Source organism: Pan troglodytes, chromosome 3 (assembly GCF_028858775.2).
Source record: "Pan troglodytes isolate AG18354 chromosome 3, NHGRI_mPanTro3-v2.0_pri, whole genome shotgun sequence".
NCBI lineage: Eukaryota > Metazoa > Chordata > Mammalia > Primates > Hominidae > Pan > Pan troglodytes.
Genome location: NC_072401.2, coordinates 151186766 through 151209120, shown reverse-complemented (window position 1 = coordinate 151209120; position 22355 = coordinate 151186766). Strand labels below are relative to the sequence as shown.

Genomic DNA, 22355 nt, shown 5'->3' with positions numbered 1-22355 from the left:
GGATACCTTTGATACATATAACGACAAGGCTGAATCTCAAAATAAGTATGCGAGTGAAAGAGGCCAGACAATAAAGAGTACATACTATATGATTCCATTTATGTAAAATACTAGAAAATGCAAACTGAGTAGTGACAGAAACAAATCCGTGGCTACCTGGGAATGGGGACTGGAAGTAGAAATGAGAGGTGATGGGTTAAAAAATTTGAGAGTGATGGAAATGTTTATCATCTTGATTGTGGTTATCATTTCATGGATGTACAAAGTAAAAAGTTATTAAATAGTACACTTTATGCAGTTTATTGTATATATTTTATGCCTCAATAAATCTATAAAAAGAAAGTTAAAAATATAAATATTAAAGAACCAAGGTAGGGAAGCTTTTATTTTGGTAGTATTTTTAAAAGATGTTTCCTCTTGAAGCTTTAAAACTTGCATTTTAAAACTTAACTTAAAGAGAGTCACAAATTCAGTGTAATATCACTGGGCTGGTGCATACAAAAGCATATTTAAGTGCTCAGTTCTATAATAGCCTAGAGGAAGAAGAGAGAACAAAAAAGAAGGAAAATTATGAGAAAGAATAACTTAAGTTGAAAGTTTTGGGTTTAATAAGATGAATTAAGAACCTGACTGCTATTTATTTTCTCTGCAATTTTCCACCTGAAATTATCAGAAGGTGACCTATATCTATTTGTGTTTGTTGTTTAGAGCCTATTTGCACTTTGTTAAAATAAACAAATTAAAAGGAAATATGCAAGTGGCATTATGTTGTTATTTTCAAACTCTGTCTTCCAAGCTTTTTGCTGATTTTTTTCTTTTTCTTTGGGTAAGTGACCAGAGCCTTGAATCTTTTTGAATTACATGGTTATTAAATTGACTGACAAGAGATTTGCAACATTTGTCTTGAAAAAGATTAGTCTATTACAGAAGTGCTTCCTAAAACTGAGTAACTCCTTAACTATAAACATTTTAGGGAAGATAGCTCTGGGAATTTATTATGTGTTCCAACATTAATACTCTACAATGTAGGTACTCCTGTTTATTGATTTCACTCTGTAAATTCAGAGATCTATCAACAGCAAGAACCAAGGAGTAAATAGTTACGAATGCTCCATAAATGGCTTGGGTTGCTAACAAATTACCTAGTATTAGGACCATACATTCTCTAAAAATACCTGGTACATCCATATTTTTATATCCCATATTTCCTAGAATAGTGGCTTGATTGTAACTGGAATGCTGCATAAGTCATAATTTCAACTTGCTAATAGGCACAAAGAATTTCTTCTAGATTATAATGTTATAATCTTAGACCAAGTAAAAAACAAGTCTTTAATTTTTTTCCAGGAATATATGGCTTGTCACACTTATTTTTGGAAAGGCTATTTTGGAAAGTTAGTCTTTTAACTTATCTTCGGTTGTCTTTCCTTATGCACTGTCTGTCCTCAAGCTCCCCAACCCTCTGGACTGTCACAAATATGCTCAACTTGTTTCTCTCCTTCATTAAGCTTTTGTGACTTTGGCAAATTTTTAACCTTGAAGCTGTAGATTATATTAAGGAGCATTTTAGGCCTATAATTCTTGGAATTCTAATGGAGATACCTTGAAGGGGTGGATTAGCTATTATCTTTCTAGAAAATCACTTAGGGAATACAAATGAATGATCAAATTACTTTCCCAAAGCAATGGTCCATTTTAACTGAAATGGTATTATTGTATTACTGTCAAGTTTCTCATTAGTTCAGATGCTGAGTAATATCAACGACCTCTAGTTCTACTACTTCTTTTTCATATCATTTCCAGCACTTTATATAATATATTTTACTTGCCCTTAGAATACATGGTTATTTAAATGATGTGATTAATACTAGAACCTGATTTCTTGGCCTAATTACTGTTTTTTTCCCATTAAAAAAGTACAAGGTATTTTTTATGCAATTCAGTTTGCTTCACTGTCTTTAGTCAAGACTTGATATACATTTGCTAAATTAGAATCTATCTTAGCTTTAAAGATTCCAGCAATTTAGATAATCATCCTTGACAGTCAAGGCTGATTTTTGGTGATATTCTTTAAGAATTTTCTACTTTGTAACATAAGACTTTCTTATATATCCTTTATTGCAGTTGAAACTTATTCACTAGCTACAAAATAAAGGCTATGCGTAGATTATTATGACTCTCTATTTTCTAAAATGGGCTATTTAATATATTCTTCAGAATCCCTCCTAATCCTTGATCCCTTTTGGCACTTCTCTCTGAACATTTTTCCAATTTTCTCATTTATTTTAAGGGATGAAGCTCAGAATACAACATGATAATCCAATACATGTTTGATTTATTGTGAATATAATCTTAGCTACTACTAGTTCTGCTTATATTTTTGCACTTTTTAAAGGCTTTTAAAAATACGCATCCCAGAATTTACTTGGATTTCTACCCGTATTTTTTAATCTAATTTTTTGTCATATTTTCTTGTAACTATTTGATGTGTATATAATTTATTTTGCCTTCTTAAATTTGCTATCCTGGTCAAAAACTAAGCTTAATTTTGAGCCTATTCTTTGAAGTGTTCTGTAGGATTACTGTAAAAAACTTACATTATCATTTGAAAGGAGCTCTATATATTTTATATCATTTATATCTGCTCAAGTATACAAAATGGCCTATTCTAATTTGGATAAGTTTAAATGCACTGTGTTTAGGTCAATGTCATGCTTTGCCTATAGAGTATCTGCTTGCTCGAGATGAATAATATAGTCACTGAAAAATATATTTTATGCCAAATAGGACTTGGAAAGTTGTTTGGGTATATCCTCATTCATCCCTTATTTTATCCACTATACACTGCCATCAGCCTCCAATGTCATGTTCTCTAAAGTCCTTTTGATTTTCTTTGGTAGTGGTAAATGGATGTGAATGTGTTTCCATGGTAATTGTAATTGTTGATGGGAGAAATGTTTTATGTTTACATGGCTGAGTTGGTTCAAACTTTCAACACTTGCTATACTTACATGAATCATCCAAGAGTAAGATAAAAACTATTGCAATATTGTATCTGGCTAAAGTTTTTGACTATGTTCAAGTTACAAAAAATGTATTAGGGTGATGAATTAGGTCTTTCTCATTTAGTGAAATGGTTGTGTTCTATGTGAATTCCATTTTTCCTTAAACTTCAATGATAAAATCAGAGATGTGTCTCCTACCTCCCAAGCCCAACTTCACCAAACATGTTGGAAACATTTGAGTAAGAAAATATTAAGATGGCACCAGGTCTATTAGATAAAGAAAATGTGAGTTGTACATTTACAACAATCCACCACTCAATACTGCTTAACTTTGTGAGGTGAAATTTGGAAGATTAATATTTCATTATGATTTCTGCATCTATTTATTTAACAAGTATTAACTGAGTGTCTACTATATACTTGGCAATAAAGATTGAGAAATAACTTAGGCTTAATACCTGCCATAGAAATGTTCACATTCTAGCAGATATAAAGCAACATCAGAGTTTTGGCTGCAGTAGGTGCAGTGAGCACTGTTGTTGGTTCCTGGGTCAAATAGAATGCTTTCAAATGGGGAACTTCAAAAAATCTAGGAAGAACATCTAGAAATTAAAAAAAAGGATGACACTAACTCTCAGTATCTGAAATAAAACCCACAAATCTGAATTTACTATCTATTTAAATAAGGGGGCATTATACTGGTTAAGCATGGTCTCTGAGCAAAGCAGGCTGTTGATCTTATATAGGGTTTTCAGGAAGAGTGGTAGCCAGTCTCCAAGATGGCTCCAAGGATGTGGTTCCTGGTTCATGCTTGTGTGTATTTTTCTTCATAGTGTATCAGGTGTTACCAATAGAATATAGCAGGTACTTCATTTTTGAGTCCAGATCATAGAAGAGAGTCTGGCTTCTTCCTTGCTCTCCCTTGGGTAAGTTGCTCTGAGGAAAGCTAGCTGCCATGTCATGAGGACACTCCAGCAGCTCTTAGAGAGGTGTATGCGGTGATGAACTGAGATCTTCTGCCTACACAAATGAGTCACTGAGTTCTATGTGAGTAATACAATGTGGAAATGGAGCCTCCAGTTCAATCCTTCAGATAACTGCAGCTCTAGTGAGAGCTTGAAGGCAGTCTCATGATAGGCCCTGAGCCTGAACCACCTAGTAAAGCTACCCAGATTCCTAACTCTCAGAAATGGTGTGAGATAAATTTTTGTTGTTTTATGCCTCTAGTTTGGGGGTAATTTGTTACACAGCAGTAGATAACTAATATAGAAAGCATGTAGGTCAGTGATTAGTGACTTTTAGCAGTGAAAGTAAAATGACACTGGATGCTGAGTGTGGTTACACAGGAAAGACTGAGTTGCTGATTAGCTTTCAGAAATGTGTTACTAGAATAAGACTTTTGTTCAGTGGTCAACTTTGAAAACCAGGAACTCCCACTGACTGGTTGGCTTTCAGAAGTGTGTTTACTAAGTTGAGCTGTCATTGGTTGATATTTAAAACCGGTTCTGAGAGTCTCTTATCACCATGATTATAGAAATATAATGGATTAATTAAATAGGTTCAAAACAAGTTCTAGTTCTAACTTGTTACCATGGCTGTAGAACTCTTAGAATATTCTTAGGAGTGTGGGGAAATGTTACACTCAAGAAACAGGGCATAAAGAAAAACAATAGGGATTGCATGTTCGTTGATATAATAGAAGCAATTAAGTATAATGCCTAGGAAAAGAGAATGAGTACATCTGGCAGTATAAAATATACATGTAGATAGATCTTGAAGTAATATTTAATAGTTATAAAATAAATCTGTGTAATAGTTTGAAACGGAAATCTATTATGACTCGAGTTTTTTGAGCAAGGGGTAAACAGGGTTGGACAGATTCACAGTTCCTTGTATCTTAATATAATTGTTGTGAAGGTTAATTTTATTTGTCAATTTGACTGGGCTTAGGGATGCCCAGATGGCTGGTAACATTATTTCTGGGTGACGGTGTTTCTGGACGAGTTTAGCATTTAAATCAGTAGGCTAGGTAAAGAAGATTTCCCTCATTGAGGCAGGTGGTCATCATCTAATCTGTTGAGGATTTAAATAGAAAAAAAGGTGGAGGAAGGGCAAATTTCCTCTATCTACTTGAGCTAGGACATCCATCTTCTCCTGCCTTGGACATCAGTGCTCCTGGTTCTTGGACTTTTGGACTTGAACCAGGACTTACACCATCAACCCCCAAGATCCTAGTCCTTTGGACTCAGACTGGGACTTATACCATTGGCTCCCCTAGTTCTCAGACCTTTGGGTTTGGACCATTAGCTTCTCTGAGACACTAGGTTACAGATAGCAGACTGTGGGACTTCTTGGGCTTTGCAATGGCATGAGCTAGTCCTTCATAATCAATTTCTTTATGTAGATCTCTATATAGCCTATTGGATCTGTTCCTCTGGAAATCCCTGATGGATAAAATTACTATCATGACAAGATTGTATAATTAATGTAAAGTTAATATTTATTCACTTTATACTCTTATAAGACTCAGAGCTATACATTTTATGTGCATTTTCTCATGTTATCTTCATAATCTATATGATAGCTATTATCAAGCTCATTTTACAGAGAGAGATATTATTTCCTAAAGAGGCTAAGTAACTTGCTTGAAGTCATGCAGCTACTGAATGGTACAATCAGGATTTCATTCTAACTCTAGAGCAAACATTTCCACATTAAACTGCAAGAAATATGCTTTGTTTTGATGGAGATGATATTGAATCATCAAGAAGCTATTAAATTATAATCAGTATATTCTTTTAGAATTTAGTGAGGTGTGTATAATAATCATAAGAAAATAATGCATATAGATTTATTTATAAGGATGATAATTACAGCATTGTAGTGAAAAGAAATGTTGAAACAATGCAAATGTCCAGCAATAGGGGAATAGTTAAATAAATTATGATTCATAAAGAAGATGGAATTCCATGTGACCATTACAGTTATGTCATTGAATATTTGTAGTAAAATATGAAAAATAAATTTTAATGAAAAAAGATCACAGAATAGTATATCATGTATAGTATACTCATATAGTTACATAAAATGAGTTAAGAATATATAAACTTTAATATCTAGATTTTGTGAATCCAGTGGACTTTATGTACTGTTTTAATATAACAGAAGTTTCTAATTTTTCTGCATATTCCACACATTTTGATGCACATTTATTTTTTAATGTAATAAAAGATTGAGACTTAAAAATATTATTCTGAACTTCCATATGTTATGCCATATTCCTCAATTTAAAACTAAGCTTTATTTATTTTTATATTGTTCTTTGTTGATAAATATACATTTATCTTATTTATTTTGATTTTGCTGTTAAACTATGACAAAAAGAATATGTCTACATCAAAGTAAAATACAGCCTTTCAATGAAAAGGAGAAATGAGGCCATTTTATTATGTCATATTTCAAAACTATTTAAAAATAGTTTTACATTTTAAAATACATGTGAAATATATAATATTTATTTGAGAAATCTCTGATAGTTCTATAATCTTTTGAGAAACATTCCACTTATTTATCCTTATTCCCCACTGTAATTCTCAGCCCATAGTAGGTATTTGTGCATAAACTATTTAATGTGTACATGAAGGATTACTATAGCAGCTAAGCTATGTTTTCAAACTAAGGATAAATACATTTTTATTATTTATATATTGAAATTATTTGCTCTCTCTGGGTTCATTCAAAGATTGCTATAACATATGACTGTAATGTAGTATGGCAGTTCTTTAACATTTAAATTTTTTATTTAATAAATAAAATATAAATTTACCATTGGGAGGCAAAAATCCAAGGTGAGATAAGGGCATTATTCAGTCACTCCACAAATATTTATTAAGTGTCTGTATTCAATACCCGATGATAGACATGAGGAGGATTCAAAGGTAAATAAAACATCTTCCCTCTCATGTATTGGTTTAGACTGGGTAAAAGATACATATAAATAATTAACCACAATAAAAGATAGACAGTGATGAGTGATGTAAAACAACCACACAGTGAGTGCTCCGTTGTTCTGCTAAGCAATGTTGAGAGGAAAGCTAAAGAAAACACTTTGCAAGGGAGAGGAGCATGGAGGCTGCCAACATCTTTGGAGAACAGTAAGGGCTCCTTTAACATTATTCAAAGCTCACAGAAAGAGTCCACTCAACTGAGACTGATACAGTTTTGCTCTATGTCCCCACCCAAATATTCTCTCGAATTGTAACCCCCAAGTGTCGTGGGAGGAACCTGTAATCCCTACTTGTCCAGGGAGGGAGGCGATTGGATCATCACGGAGGTTTCCCCCATGCAGTTCTCATGATGGTGTGTGAGTTCTCACGAGATCTGATGGCTTTGTAAGTGGCTGTTTCCCCTGCTGTTTACTCTCCTGCTGCCTTGTGAAGAAGGTGCCTGCTTCCCCTTCCACCAGTTGTAAGTTTCCTGAGGCCTCCCCAGCCATGTGGAACTGTGAGTCAATTAAACCTCTTTCCTTTATAAATTACCCAGCCTCAAGGAAGTTCTTTATACAAGTGTAAAAATTGACTTATACAGAGACATTCCAAGTTGGCATAACCAGCCCTTCTAAAATAATGATAATTAAAAATAATGCATTTGTTTACTAGGATTAACACTATTTCATTATACAGTGATCAACTATAATGTCCTATGCATCAATATTTTATGCATAAATTTAAAGTGGATTGCAAAAAATTTGTAAAATTGCAAACCAAGCACTTACTCTCTAATATAACCACTTTTTATTATTTTGTCATAGTTTCTTCCACGATTTTATAAAACTATTTATAACTATAGAATATTTAAACCTTGAGTGGGATATTATGCCAACTTCCTTTTGATGTTTACAGAGAGCCAGTTAGGAGGTATTAGAAGAATATTTGAATTGAGGAGCTGAGGGCACAGAGGCTAAGTGGCTTGTTCATGATCATGTCCTTAATTTTAACTGCTTTGAGGATTCAAATTCAGGGTCACATTAGGTCCATACTCCACCCCCTTCATGCACACATGCGTGCACACACACACACACGCACATGCACAATCTCCCAAACTTCCTGGCTTTTTATGAAAAGTAATTTCTCTGGGCAAAGTAAACATAACATTTGTCTATTTATTAGTCTTTATTTTTCTCTTTGTTTTCCTGAAGCTTAAAAATAGGTTGTTGGTTTTGCCCTTTGAATATTTTCTGAAGGAAAATCTGAAAGAAATACTGCCTGCTCCCCCTATTGTTTTCTTGGGAGTAGAGGTGAGTCAAAGGCCTTGGACTAAGGTACCCTAGCCTTGTAAACTTGTTGCCTGTGGACATGTTGAGTACCAACCTTTTTTGAAAGCTCTGATCATGCATTTTTGGCCCCTCAAATCTTGCTTTGTATGCCTATTTTAAGCTCAATTCCTTTACTTTTCCAACTACACATATTAAGTAGTAGGAAATAGCACTTCATTCTGAAATCTTTCATAAAACAAAACTGATACTTATTAGATGTAAATGTTGCTGAAGCTGAAAATTATTATCCCTAGGGGAGAATGATGACTTTTCCCCCACCAAGACTGCAGCATAGTGAAGTGAAGATGTTTTCACAATACTTTGGAATTTTTATAGTTGTCCTCTGTATTGTTTGACTGTCAGTTAAATTAGAACATTTGATAATTGTAGGGAGCTGATAAGACTTTCTATTAAAGGTATGTCATTATGTAAATCTCAGTTCAAATATAGTTTGCCAGAATCCTGTTTTGATTATATAATATTATAATAAATTAGCCTGTTAAATAAGCATACCTGCAGGGCATAGAACATTTTAAATGTCTTTAAAGTTAACATTAGATTAAACAGGCATGTAAATCTTATACTAAAACCGTACTTGTCTTTTTTCCTTAAAGCGTTTAAAATTTGAAGCATAGATTTTTATATAAATATAGATACTTTAGACTTAACATCAACCTATGCATATAGTTTATTTAGCTGTAGCATTTGCATACGGTGGGAAAATAGTGAATGATGAATACAAAAAAATTGTAGAGGCTCCCAGGTTTCATTTGGTATGCAAACACCTGGATACTAGAGTTATTTAATAAACATATTGACAGCTGTGTGTATAAAACACTTACAATTTTATAAAAAATAATTTCTCTTTGTGGCATGTTGCAAATAATAGATGTTCTCTAACAATTTTGACCATATTTATTTTATTTATGGATGGGAAGATCTCAGTAATCAGATCATGATTATCACATATCTGTTTTTATACATTCACATCACCGTTGTGTTCTCTTCATATTTTTGGTGGTGTGGCCCACTTTTTTTTCAGTGTAAGTTCGACACATATCTGTGCAAAAAATAATTGATTCTATCTCAGCTTATTGGAAGGAAAGGTTCAAATCTTCATTCATGTATATATTCATTTATTTAACGAATACTCTAAAGTGCATACTGTGTTATTATGTACCAGGAATCTGTAGCAATGTAGAGACAAAAAGAATCATGGAGCAACTGGACATTGAATAGATTTCTATCTATGCAGTACACAGATGGCCTCCCAGAGTGCCTGAATTTAAAAATATGCAGAGAATAAAATGTTTTGGCACTACTGAACATTTGTGCTGGTCATAATTATGCATAATAACCTCCATCTGACAGTCTGTCTAATGGGCACCTACTATAGACTTTAATAGTAAGACTTAGAGGCAGAAGAGAAAAGTGGAAGAGATGGATGGGAGAAGAATTTTATAGCAGATGCTGGTGCCTCACTACACCTTGCCGTAGGTATAGGCAAAAGTCAAGAGGATGATTTTTATCATTGGAAGTCAAAATTTCCATTAAATTCAAAACATAATTACTATATAATATACAACCTATATATGTTACCAGTACTCACTCTATAATAATAACCTGGTGTCTGTGGTTTCAGTTTCTTGTTTTAAGTTTGAGGTAATTGTAGTTCTTTTTATAATTAATTTTAATTTTTGTTTTAAGTTCTGGGGTCCATGGGCAGGATGTGCAGGTTTGTTACACAGGAAAATGTGTGCCATGGTGGTTTGCTGCACCTATCAACCCATCACCTAGGTATTAAGCCCAGCATACATTATCCATTTTTCCCAATGGTCTTCCTGTCCCCACCCCACCTCCCAGCAGGCCTCAGTGTTGTTATTTCGCTCCCTGTGTCCATGTGTTCTCGTTGTTTAGCTCCTACTTATAAGGGAGAACATGTAATACTTGGTTTTCTGTTCCTGCATTAGTTTGCTGAGGATAATCCGTGTTCTTGCAAAGGACATGATCTTGTTTCTTTTTGTGGCTGCATAGTATTCCATCGTGTATATGTACCACATTTTCTTTATCTAGTCTATCATTGATGGGCATTTGGTTTGATTCCATGTCTTTGCTATTGTGAATAGTGCTGCAATGAACATACATGTGCATGTGTCTTTGTAATAGAATGATTTATATTCTTTGGGTATATACCCAGTAATGGGATTGCAGAGTCAAATGGTATTTCTGGTTCTAGATCTTTGAAGAATTGTCACACCATCTTTCACAATGGTTGAACTAATTTACATTCCCACCAACAGTGTAAAAGGATTCCTATTTCTCTACAACCTCACCAGCATCTGTTGATTCTTGACTTTTTAATAATCACCATTCTTACTGGTGTGAGATACTATCTCATTGTGGTTTCGATTTGCATTTCTCTAAAGATCAGTGATGTTGATTTTCTTTTCATATGTTTGTTGGCCATGTCAATGTCTTCTTTTGAAGAGTGTCTGTTCACATCCTTTGCCCACTTTTTAATAGGGTTTTTTGTTTTTTCCTTGTAAATTTGTTTAAGTTTCTTGTAGATTCTGGATATTAGACCTTTGTCAGATGGGTAGATTGCAAGATTTTTCAACCACTTTGTAGGTTGCCTGTTCACCCTGATGATAGTTTCTTTTGCTGTGAAGAAACTCTTTAGTTTAATCAGATCCCATTTGTCAATTTTGGCTTCGTTGCAATTGCTTTTGGTGATTTCATCATGAAATCTTTGCCCATGCCTATGTCCTGAATGGTATTGCCTAGATTTTCTTCCAGGGTTTTTATAGTTTGGGGTCTTACATTTAAGTCTTAAATCAATCTTGAGTTAATTTTTGTATAAGGTGTAAGGAAGGCATCCAGTTTCAATTTTCTGCATATGGCTAGCCAGATCTCCCAGAACTACTTAGTAATTAGGGAATCCTTTCCCCATTGCTTGTTTTTGTGAAGTTTGTCAAGGACCAGATGGTTGTAGATATTTGGTCTTATTTCTGAGTTCTCTATTATGTTCCATTGGTCTATGTGTCTGTTTTTATACAAGTACCATGCTGTTTTGGTTATTGTGGTTTTGTGGTATAGTTTCAAGTCTGGTAGCATGATGCCTCCAGCTTTGTTCTTTTTGCTTAGGATTGTCTTGGCTATAGGAGCTCTTTTTTTGGTTCCATATGAATTTTAAAATAGTTTCTTCTATAGCTGTGAAGAATCTCAATGGTAGTTTAATGGGTGTAGCACTGAACCTCTAAATTGCTTTGGGCAGTATGGCCACTTTCATGATATTGACTCTTCCTTTCCATGAGCATGGAATGTTTCTCCATTTGTTTGTGTTCTCTCTGATTTCTTTGAGCAGGTCTGTAGTTCTCCTTGAAGAGGTCCTTCACTTCCCTTGTTTGCTGTATTCCTAGGTATTTTATTCTCTTTGTAGCAATTTGAATGGGAGTTCCTCCATGGTTGGTTTCTCTGCTTGCCTGTTGTTGGTGTACAAGAATGCTTGTGACTTTTGCACATTCATCTTGTATCCTGAGACCTTGCTGAAGTTCCTTGTCTGCTTAAGAAGCTTTTGGGCTGAGATGATGGGGTTTTCTAGATACAGGATCACGGCATCTGCAAACAAAGACAATTTGATGTCTTTTCTTCCTATTTGAATGTCCTTCATCAGAGATATTGGCCTGAAGTTTAATTTTTTATTGAATCTCTGTCAGGTTTTGGTATCAGGATGATGCTGGCCTCATAGAATGAGTTATGGAGGAGTTCCTTCTTTTCAATTCTTTGGAGTAGTTTCAGAAGAAAGGGTATCAGCTCCTCTTTGTATTTCTGGTAGAATTTAGCTGTAAATCCATCTGGTCCTGTGTGTTTTTTCCTTGGTAGGCTATTTATTACTGCCTTAATTTCAGAACTCATTGTTGGTCTATTCAGGGATTCAACTTCTTCCTGGTTCAGTCCTGGGAGGGTGTATGTGTCCAGGAACTTATCCATTTCTTCTAGATTTTCTAGCTTATTTGCATAGAGGTGTTAATAGTATTCTCTGATGGCTGTATTTCTGTGGGGTCAGTGGTAATATCCCCTTTATCTTTTTTATTGTGTCTATTTGATTCTTCTATCTTCTTTATTAGTCTAGCTAGTGGTCTGTTTTATTAATTAAAAAAAAACATAACCTGGATTCATTGATTTTTTAAAGGGTCTTTTGGTCTCTATCTCCTTCAGTTCCTCTATGATCTTGCTTATTTCTTATCTTCTGCTAGCTTTGGGGTTTGTTTGCTCTTGGTGGTCAGTTGTGATGTTAGGGTGTATATTTGAGATCTTCCTAGCTTTTTGATGTGGGCATTTAGTGCTATAAATTTCCCCCTTAACACTGTTTTAGCATTTGCTAGGCTCAAGACTATATAGGTGATAATTATCATTCATCCCATAAACCACAATTGCTGTGGATAAATTCCTACAATCTTCAAGTGGCTATTTTTACAAACTTCAAAGTGCCTTCCAAAAAAAAAAAAAAGGAAAAAGGGAAATAGAGAATGCTTTTGTTGCATTTGGCATCTGAACATATCCCCACTAGCTTGGAACCTAAATGGCAGATCATTACAGAGGAGACAGTAAAGTGTGTCTTTCTCCTGCATAACAGAGAGGGATGACTCAATTGTACAACTTTGAATATTAAATTGTGGACCTTGAATCTAGCTGGTTTTATGTACCAATCTGTGATTCACCTGTTAAAAATGTCCACTGTGATGTATAATGAATTATGTTTCTAATTTAGTCACATTAGAAGATTATTAAATTAAACTTCACTGGACTTAAGCTAACAGAATAAGGTGACACCCAGAAATATGTTCAGGTAGGATTAGTTCCAGTGGAACCAAAGTATGCCAGAACAACCAAGCTTCACAGCACCATGTCCTCCTGGCACGTAAACTGTACTTCACTTCCGATCTGACATGAGGGGATCAAAATCCATGTGCAAGAGATGAACATGCAGATAGATCTCCAGGGAATCTCTCCTCCAAGCTTTAGGGAGAATTCTAAAGGATTCTTAAGGACAAGGCCAGATCAGCCTGTGGCAAATGTTCCGACATGTGATCCAATGGGGTCCTTGAATTTGCAAACTGAGTAAGAAAAAAACTATTTTATGCAACTTTGCAATCTTGAATTGAGTTTTGATTAATCTCTTCATCTGCTAAAGTATGTCTAAAATAATTTGAAAATTATGTAAGTCTTCACTTCCCTGTGAAAGTCTTTCTGTTGCCTTTGTAAAACTGGAAACCATATGAGAGTCTTAGGTCTAAATCTTTTCCCTCAAAAGCCTAAAAGCAATTCCTCAGTTATTTTATATATTTAGACAGTTTTTTATTACAGAAATTTTCAACAGACAGAATACCAGTGAACCTCATTATCCAGCTTCATCAGCTCTCAGCGTTTTCCAGTGCTGAAAACATACCTTGCTTTCTACTTCTTCCATTCTTGTTCAAGTCACATTATTTATCTCTAGTTTGGACTATTTAAAGTCTAATAATCTTCCTCTTGCCCACCTGGTCTGTATTCCACACAAAGGCAGAAGGGTTTATAACTATGTGAATTGGATCATGCCATTTCCCTGCCTGAAATCTCCTCTAATCAATACCTAAAATTATATCATTTCTCTGTTCATGAAGTAACTCTTACCTCAAGAACTATGGCCACCTATGTTTATAGGTGTGTCCTCCGCTGCTAGCCATATGGTTTCTCAGCCCTCGCCGCACACTAGAATCACCGACCTAGACAGCATTGACTAATAAGGTCTGGGGTGGGGCCCAGGCATCACTTACTGTTTTTCAGGCTACTCAGGAGATTCTAATGTATACCAAAAATTGAGAAACACTGCCTTATGAAAGAGATGAAAATGCCTGGAGCATAGAAAATACTCACCTAATAACCTTTTATTTAAACAAATGAATGCGGACTTCTAATTTATAGAGACCATGTACCAGTTTCTAAAAAAAATTATATTGAATACAAAAATAGATATTTTCTCAGGAATATATTATTTATTTAAATCTTCAGGATCACTATGTTCTGCAGTATTATTTTTAAGGCTCCATGGGAGAGGGAGGGAGACAGACAGAGAGAGAAAGAGAGAGATTGATCCCAAGATTCCTGTATCTTCATCCCTAAATGAAGAAAAATCTGTCTGGGTTGGTTAGTGCTAACCAGGTTTTTTTATGGGTCATAAGCACTCAGTCATCTGATTAGGATTCTAAATTAACTCTACTAACAGGCTTTTTTAAAATTATACTTTAAGTTCTAGGGTACATGCGCACAATGTGCAGGTTTGTTACATATATACACATGTGCCATGTTGGTGTGCTGCACCCATTAACTCATCATTTACATTAGGTATCTCTCCTAATGCTATCCCTCCCACCTCCCTCCACCCCACGACAGGCCCCAGTGTGTGATGTTCCCCTTCCTGTGTCCAAGTGTGTACTAGCAGGCTTTTTACCCAGTTCAGCTTTTCTAGACTGAGTTGGGATTTTGTACCAACCTCACTACCCAGCTCTCTGACTCTGAATAGATGAGTTTATGAAAAGCTATCCTTGCAGAGCTTATTACTACTTTACCTATAATATTACATATTCCATTATGGAATATTCTATTATTAGTCTCATCCCTGACTCCTTTTTTCCAATTTTGGTTGCAATTTATGATTAGATGTAGGGTGAACATTGCTGTTAGGTGGAAAAATTTAGAAAAATACTCTGCCTATTCTAAAAAAAAGCAGGAGCCACAAAACAGAGTAACAATCATTTGGTGTTCTAGCAAGGATATTCCTGCTGTCTTCCTTGTGAATATTTCCATTTATTATGTGATTTACAGAAAGAATTATAAAACACACTTACCACTGTGATCATTTCCATAATACTGAGGCAAGTAATACATAGATACTTTCTTTTTCATTTTGCATAGTAGAAAACTGAAGTTTAAAGAATGATGTCTTGCACAAGATTCCCCAGTCAGTGGATGGCAGGTTCTCTTTCATATAGTGGTATCATCAATTACAAAGAATGATAAGCAAGAAATGGTGATTGAGCTTTCTTCAGAAGCCAATGATTGCAATGTAATTTTTCTAGGTAACCTGAAAACTTCAAATTTTCAAGGCTATCCTTCTCTACATGCATTTTTAAATATGATGAAACTGTGACATGATGGCATTTTAATCAAAGTATCCATTTCTTTTTCCAGCATAATTGACATTTTTAGAAGTCATATAAAGTGAGTTTATTTTCAGCCAGATACAAATACTATGGAACATAAATGAAAAATAAGAATTATGAAAGAAAATATATATAGCTGGATCTATGTTACAAAATATAGTTTTATCATATTTGATGCAAAGTATTTTTCTTCATGAATCTACAAGCCAGAGAGGGTTTTTTACCTTGCTTCAATATACCTGATATTTTTTCTCTGTGACTAATCGTCCTATAAAAATCAATTAAAACTTTTAATCTATTAAATTTTATATTTGAGACTTCTGATTATTCTATCAGTGTGAGAATAAAATTCTTAAATAGGTATATTGTTGCTAGAAGGAGAAATCTTATTTTTTAATTTTTAAAAAATTTTGAATTTTTTTTACTTATAAAGATTAATGACATAAATCTTAGTTATATAATTGAAAAATATCTATAAAATATAGAAAATTATCATGGGGGCACTTAAAAAGGGAGAGGAAAAGATAAAATGAAAGTATTAAATTTTTATCATAAGGAGTATAATGGACAAACTCTGAGTGTATCGACGATTATTTATTTCACTAATATATGGCTCTGTGCACTCTCTCAGGTTCACATCTCTGCTTTCCAAAACTGCTTTTCTCTCATAGTGGGACTCAAATGAATGTACCATGAATCAGAGACTGAAATTCAGACCTTAGCATTCTTATATAATAGAAAAACTGTCATCGTGAAAGGAAATCTCTTACTCCTGAGGTAATTTGAGGCATCGGTTTTGGGCAAAATCATCTTTTATGAAGAAGATACAGTAGAATTGACCACATACTTTGGTGATATTCAGAATGTATTGGAGCTCTATGTCCTTAAGCAGTTGGATGAAGAGAGGAGAATGCTCTGAATTTACTCATTAATTGTTCCTCAATCCTCTGTCAGGAAAACATTCATTATAAGAGAGGAGATGATAAATAAGACGGGTTTAAAATATAAGAGAAATCAAACCAATTCTTTTGTGTGGCATTTGTCATTTTCAAAAATGTGCATTTTAAAAAACCACTGGATCTCAAGCAAGACTTTGCATTAATACTAGAACTAGAAATGTTTTTATAACATGCCTAGAGGAAAATTCTTTGTTATGGCTTCACTGAATACTCATTAATTTTGTAACAGAAGAAGAGAGTTGATAGCAATTTTGCACCTATCTCCAGATGCATGAAATGTTTAGTTATTTTAAGGTAAGAAATTCTCACATGTCAACATTTCAGTGAATTTAACAAAAATGTTTAGTTTCTGTAAGGAGAATTTAATGTTTAATAGTCAGAGGTATCAAAATTCTCCACTAGTTAATGAAGTTTATTTAAAAAATATAAGCTCGTGAATAAGCTATATTTTTATTTTTAAATATTTCAAAAACAGAGAAACATGGAGACATGTAATGAACACTCACCTATTCACAGCCCAAATCGAACTCTGTAAATTTTGTTTAGACACTGCTCTTTGTTTTACTTTTCTCTATTTCATTGATTTTTCCTTATTAAAGTCTTGATATAGAGCATGCAGAAGAAGAGTACTCCTAGGAACTGTGTCAGCCATTTTTATTGTTCTTCCTAGTGTGTGTGTGGTTCTGAGCAGCCACGGCAGATGGCGTCCTGGCATTCGCACTCCCCTGCCCACCCTATCTCAGCGTCAGCCTCTGCTCCCAGCTACAGGTTTAGCTGAGGTTCCCATTATCTCCTGGACAGTCGCTCTGGGCTCCACCTGATTTCTTTCCCACTAGATTCCTTTTTCAATCTATTCTCCTTACTTCTTCCTGAGTTAGTCTCTTTAACAGGCAAAGCTGATTTCAGCATTTGCTTGTTTTCACATCTTCTGTATTGTCATTGCCCAAATGAGTAGTTTCTAAAATACGGTAAACAGACATAGAATGAACTATTAGGTAGGAAAAGGCAATCTTAGCATTTCTATTTGAAATTGTTATCTTGTATTTTTGAAATTTGTACTTTTAATGTGTGTTTTATAATGTGCATACATGTTCATCTATACACAGATAAATATGAGTATACTGGGGGATTCATGCTAATGGAGGTGAACAATAAAAGATTTTAGAGACCACTGGCTTTGAAAACAAAACTCAGACTCCTTCACAGTCTGATCCTGGCAGCTTTCTCTCCACTCCATCACCCACCACTCTCCTACCTCCTTGCCTGAACTTTTTAACTTTTCCTGGGCATGCCTTAGCACATGTTCCCTCTTACAGAAAAGCCCTGCTCTCCTTCTGGACTGGAAACTCCTTCACATACATTAACTAAATCTAAAACATGACACCATGATATAAAACATTAAGATTTCTGTAGTTGCTGCCTCCTCTGAATTCGCATACTCCATTATTCAGACATTTTGAAAACACTTAGCACAGCACATTATGATTTAGATCTATACATATCTGTCTTTTGAGTCCTATACTGAACTATGGAAGGTGGGAGCCATATCTTATTAATCTTTCTATCTACAGCACCTCACATGTTACTGCTACATCACAAGTGCTCAGTAAATAGTTTTGAATGAGTGAGTAGAAGAAATGTGAGATTGTACTACAGAGGTACTACTACTGCTTATAACCAACAGTAAGGCAAACAAATATATGGCTTGAAATTTGGTCAGTGCACAATGACTCTAAAGAAGATGTCAGAATACAAATATAAGAATTAGGACCCTTTGGGAGGGGTCTAGGTAATCTACAGTTGTTTTTTTAATGGTCAAAAAATAAAAAGATATTATAATTTAAGTACTGTAGGGAAGAAAACCTCACTAGCCTTATTTTCAAGTTTTGAGGAATTTCTTAGGCTCAGGGTGGCCTGGGCTTGTACTTTTTTCTCCATGGAACTCAAAGATATAACTATTAGACCAGCATATCTACTGTGGGGCCACCTCCCTTGTATTCCTTTATCTATTCTCCAAGATTGATTGCAGAGTGGCGAGGTGAGCAAGTGTGGGAAGACTGAAGAATTTTACACACACACACACACACACACACAAACACACACACTAAATGTTACATGTTTTAAGAAATACGTGTAAAGATCTATGAAGACATTTAAAATATATGATGATATCCATCTAAAAAGACTATGTAGCTTAATTATATAATACTTTTAAAAATCCACATATCTTAGCTGAGACCTTCAGTTCTGAAGTAGAAAAAAAGAACAATCTGGGCTCAATCTCAGCTCCATTACTACAGTTGTGTGTTATAGGACATAGTATTTATTTTCCTTAGCACTAGTTTTTAAAAATTGATAAAACAGTATTGTGTTGATTGAATAATGTAAGATATTTAAGTAACATAGCATAGTACCCAATTAAAAATACCTAATAATTGTCAGTCATTTTTATTATTCTTCCTAGTAAATGTAAGTACTTTTCTTAATCTAATAAAATTAATTTTAAGGTGAACTAGAAATATTAACCTAGTGAAAAACATCTTGGAAATTCCTTTCCTTTGCTTTTTCTTCTCTTTGTCTGGGTGAAATATTTGATCAATAAATTTTATTTTTCTATATAGTTGAAAAGTGATTTATTTATTTCAGTCTCTGTTAATGTTGCCAAGTAAATTTTCATTCCCAAATACAAATTAGTTAATACATAATTTGTCACCCAAAAGAAGACTTGACACATAGTGAGCACTCAAAAAATGTTAGCTACAACTAGCTCTTTTACTGGCAGATTTTTCACCTTCTTTCATAACCAAAATATGTGTAAAAATACAAACATATTTTGAACTGTTAAACAATTCTGTTTTCTGCAACAGAACTGTAATGAACAAAGTCTGTATTTTGCTTTAAAATACACTAAAATATTAATCATGTAAAAATGATATTTGAAAAACATTGTAGAAAAAAATTGCTGCTAAATACTATTGAAAGTGAAGCATTGAGGATACCTGAGTTTTATAAATTTCAGGGATATTGCAATAGAAGTGCTATGATGTAATAGGTGATTTTGATGAACTTTGGTTTTTTTGAAAAGACCATTTTTAGAAACAGGATGCCCATATCAATGGCAACAAAGAAGACAACTCTTAGCTTTTAGAAACACAAGAAGATTATTAATTTTATTTCTTTTTCTTTTCTAGAATTTAAAACAGCAACAGAAAAGAGTTTTGCTCATTTGTTCACCACAATATTATACATATCCAATATAAAAATTAAAATACAGTGAGGTGAAATCAATCAATAACATCTATCCTGTTGAAGGGTTAGGAATAGGTCCTTTGTCTATGTTAACTATTGGCCAGCACTAACATAGATTTGTTAAGACAGTCACCTAAAGCCACAAAATTTCATCTTCATCAGATATCATTAGATAAAGATAGAAGTCTGACTTTTTACTAATTTTAGCCTAAATGTCATTGAAAATAGCTCTTCATAAGGCAAAGGTACAAGAGCAATTTGCCTGTTAAAAAAAAAAGTGTGACAATGTGAATGCTCCTGTTAATATCCTTGATCTTGAATTCCAGTATATAGAAATACAAATTTTTCATGACAAGACAGTGGTTTATAAATTACAAAATGAAAATATTACATAAATTTTAGTTATTTATATTAGGATATATATCATATATTGATATATAATATGAAAAAATATATAAAAATATTTAAATACACACACACACACACACAGGTGTGTGTGTATATATATTTGTGGAACAACCTCCGTCCAAGAGGGAAAGCTTATTTTGATAATTTAAGGCCACCTTGTTTGTTATATAAATATGCTCTATAAATATAGTACTATAAATAGTATTAGTTAAAATTGTGGTTTGAAGGAGTGCTAGGGTGCAAATGGGAGCAGTTTGGGACCTTTTGGCTGTGAGAACTGTGGGGTTTTTTGTTTGTTTGTTTGTTTTAAACAGAGCCTTGCTCTGTAGCCCAGGCTGGAGTGCAGTGGCGCAATCTCGGCTCACTGCAACCTCTGCCTCCCGGGTTCAAGCAATTCTCTGCCTCAGCCCTCCAAATAGCTTGGATTACAGGTGCCCACCACCATGCCTGACTAATTTTTGTATTTTCAGTAGAGACGGGGTTTCACCATCCTGGCTAGACTGGTCTTGAACTCCTGATCTTGTGATCCACCTGCCTTGGCCTCCCAAAGTGCTGGGATTACAGGCATGAGCCACCCGGCCAGGCCAAGAACTGATTCTTTTACCAGGCTGTGCTACTGGATACAGTGTGAATAAGGCCAGCTGGCAGGATAGGTAGAGACCAATAACAGGCTATTGCTGCTGCCTGCTTATCCTCTCTGTGCTACTGCTTCACTACCGAGGCTTTTGCTTCTTTTAGAGAGGGAGTGTGGAGGGTCTTCATAAATGGTGGAGGAAACACCAGGGAGAACAGGAATATTTTCAGCATCCCAGCTCATTAGGCAGAATTCAGAGCTGTTCAGAAGCCTTTGCACACACTATTCTTTCTCTTTTATTTATAAAAACAGTTACACCCTATGTCACCACACAAATTTCCAACTGACTTCAAAAAGGGAGTTGGTGAAGAAACTTCAAAAAGTTTTCTGCTATCCTTTGTTTTGTTGTTTGCCAGTTGGGCGTTCACAAAATAGAACAAAAGCAGCCCCGTGATTTCTACTTAGTGAAATGCCAGATTGATAATTGCTGGACTATTTGCCACATCCTATGACTCAGCGTGCAGCCATCGAGAGTGCCAAAATATCTGAGTGGAGGCCATTCTGGTGTGGGCCATGAATTCCTGGGCTAGAGGATGACTGGCATGGGCCACAGTCCAACCCCTGCTAAGCCTTTCAGTCTGTCAATTCACACATGCTTCCTTGCGCCCATCCTAGAGTCATTTGTAACATCTGAGGCCCCATCTTGACTGACCTTTTGTGCATCCTCAGTAAATATTTTCTGATCTGGCTTCTCACTCACTGGATCATTTCCAAAGGCCCTGGAAGTAGCCCAAGACCTCTGCTGGTAGGGAGCCCATCCTTATTTTCCAGAATGACATGGGGCAGTATTTCCACCATCTTCAAGAGTGTTATGGAGAGTTGTTGATCATTTTATGTAACTTTACCTGGTTTGGAAAATAGAAGTATTTGCAGAAAGTAATTTTGTTAAAGGTTGCGATGTGTACACAAAATGTTGAACAGCTAGGTTGAAGCAAGGTTAGGTTTTTCTTGAATGACATAAAAAAACACGTCTAGACCTCCCTGCCTTTTCTTTCATATTATGTACCAGCTGCTAGACTTCTGGTGAACCTGAGAGCATCAACTGGGGAGATGTCTGCTCTTAAAGAACAGCAGTTGTGTTTCTCTGCTGTGGTATTATCTGGAAAAAGAAAAGCCTCAAATGATAATTTTTTTTACCTTTTATAACCTAATATTCAATGATATGTGTACACATACATAAACACAAACATACTGAGGATAATAATCAAAAACATATTTGGAACTTATTAGAACCTTAAATTTAAACAAATTTCCAAGTTCTTTAAGACTCACCTCCTGTTGTTATAGTACCAGAGAATGGGGATTGAGTGACTGCTAAAGCTGTTTATTAAAATTGCCTGATTTCTAATGGGTATTTCTTATGTGATAGGAACAAAAGGCATTCAGAGGTAAAAGAAACAACACCACAGTTCTGTTCATTTAAATTCAGATGGCGTAGTATATCAGTTTAGGAGAAGCTCTTGTAGCTTTCAGGATGACATATCTTATGCCTCTTATCAATATTTATCCTTCGTCAATTATTTTATTACCAGTTTACTTTTCACATTTTAGATATGATAATCATCTATTTCATACATTCATAGT

The 22355-nt window shown here is 34.7% G+C and overlaps 1 protein-coding gene across 21 annotated transcripts in view; it reads left to right on the top strand.

Annotated features, from left to right (window-relative positions):
- IQCM (IQ motif containing M) overlaps positions 1-22355 on the top strand; it is a 464883-nt gene that overhangs the window by 384417 nt on the left and 58111 nt on the right. For 4 of the 21 annotated variants that reach the window (XM_054683892.2, XM_054683893.2, XM_054683890.2 and 1 more), the window contains one exon: positions 16153-16542. The exons of the other annotated variants lie outside the window; for them this stretch is intronic. In XM_054683892.2, coding sequence (XP_054539867.1) covers positions 16153-16217 — 65 coding nt within the window. In that variant the 3' untranslated portion in view covers positions 16218-16542. Of the gene's footprint in view, positions 1-16152; positions 16543-22355 lie in introns of those variants that run through there. 21 annotated transcript variants of the gene reach the window in all.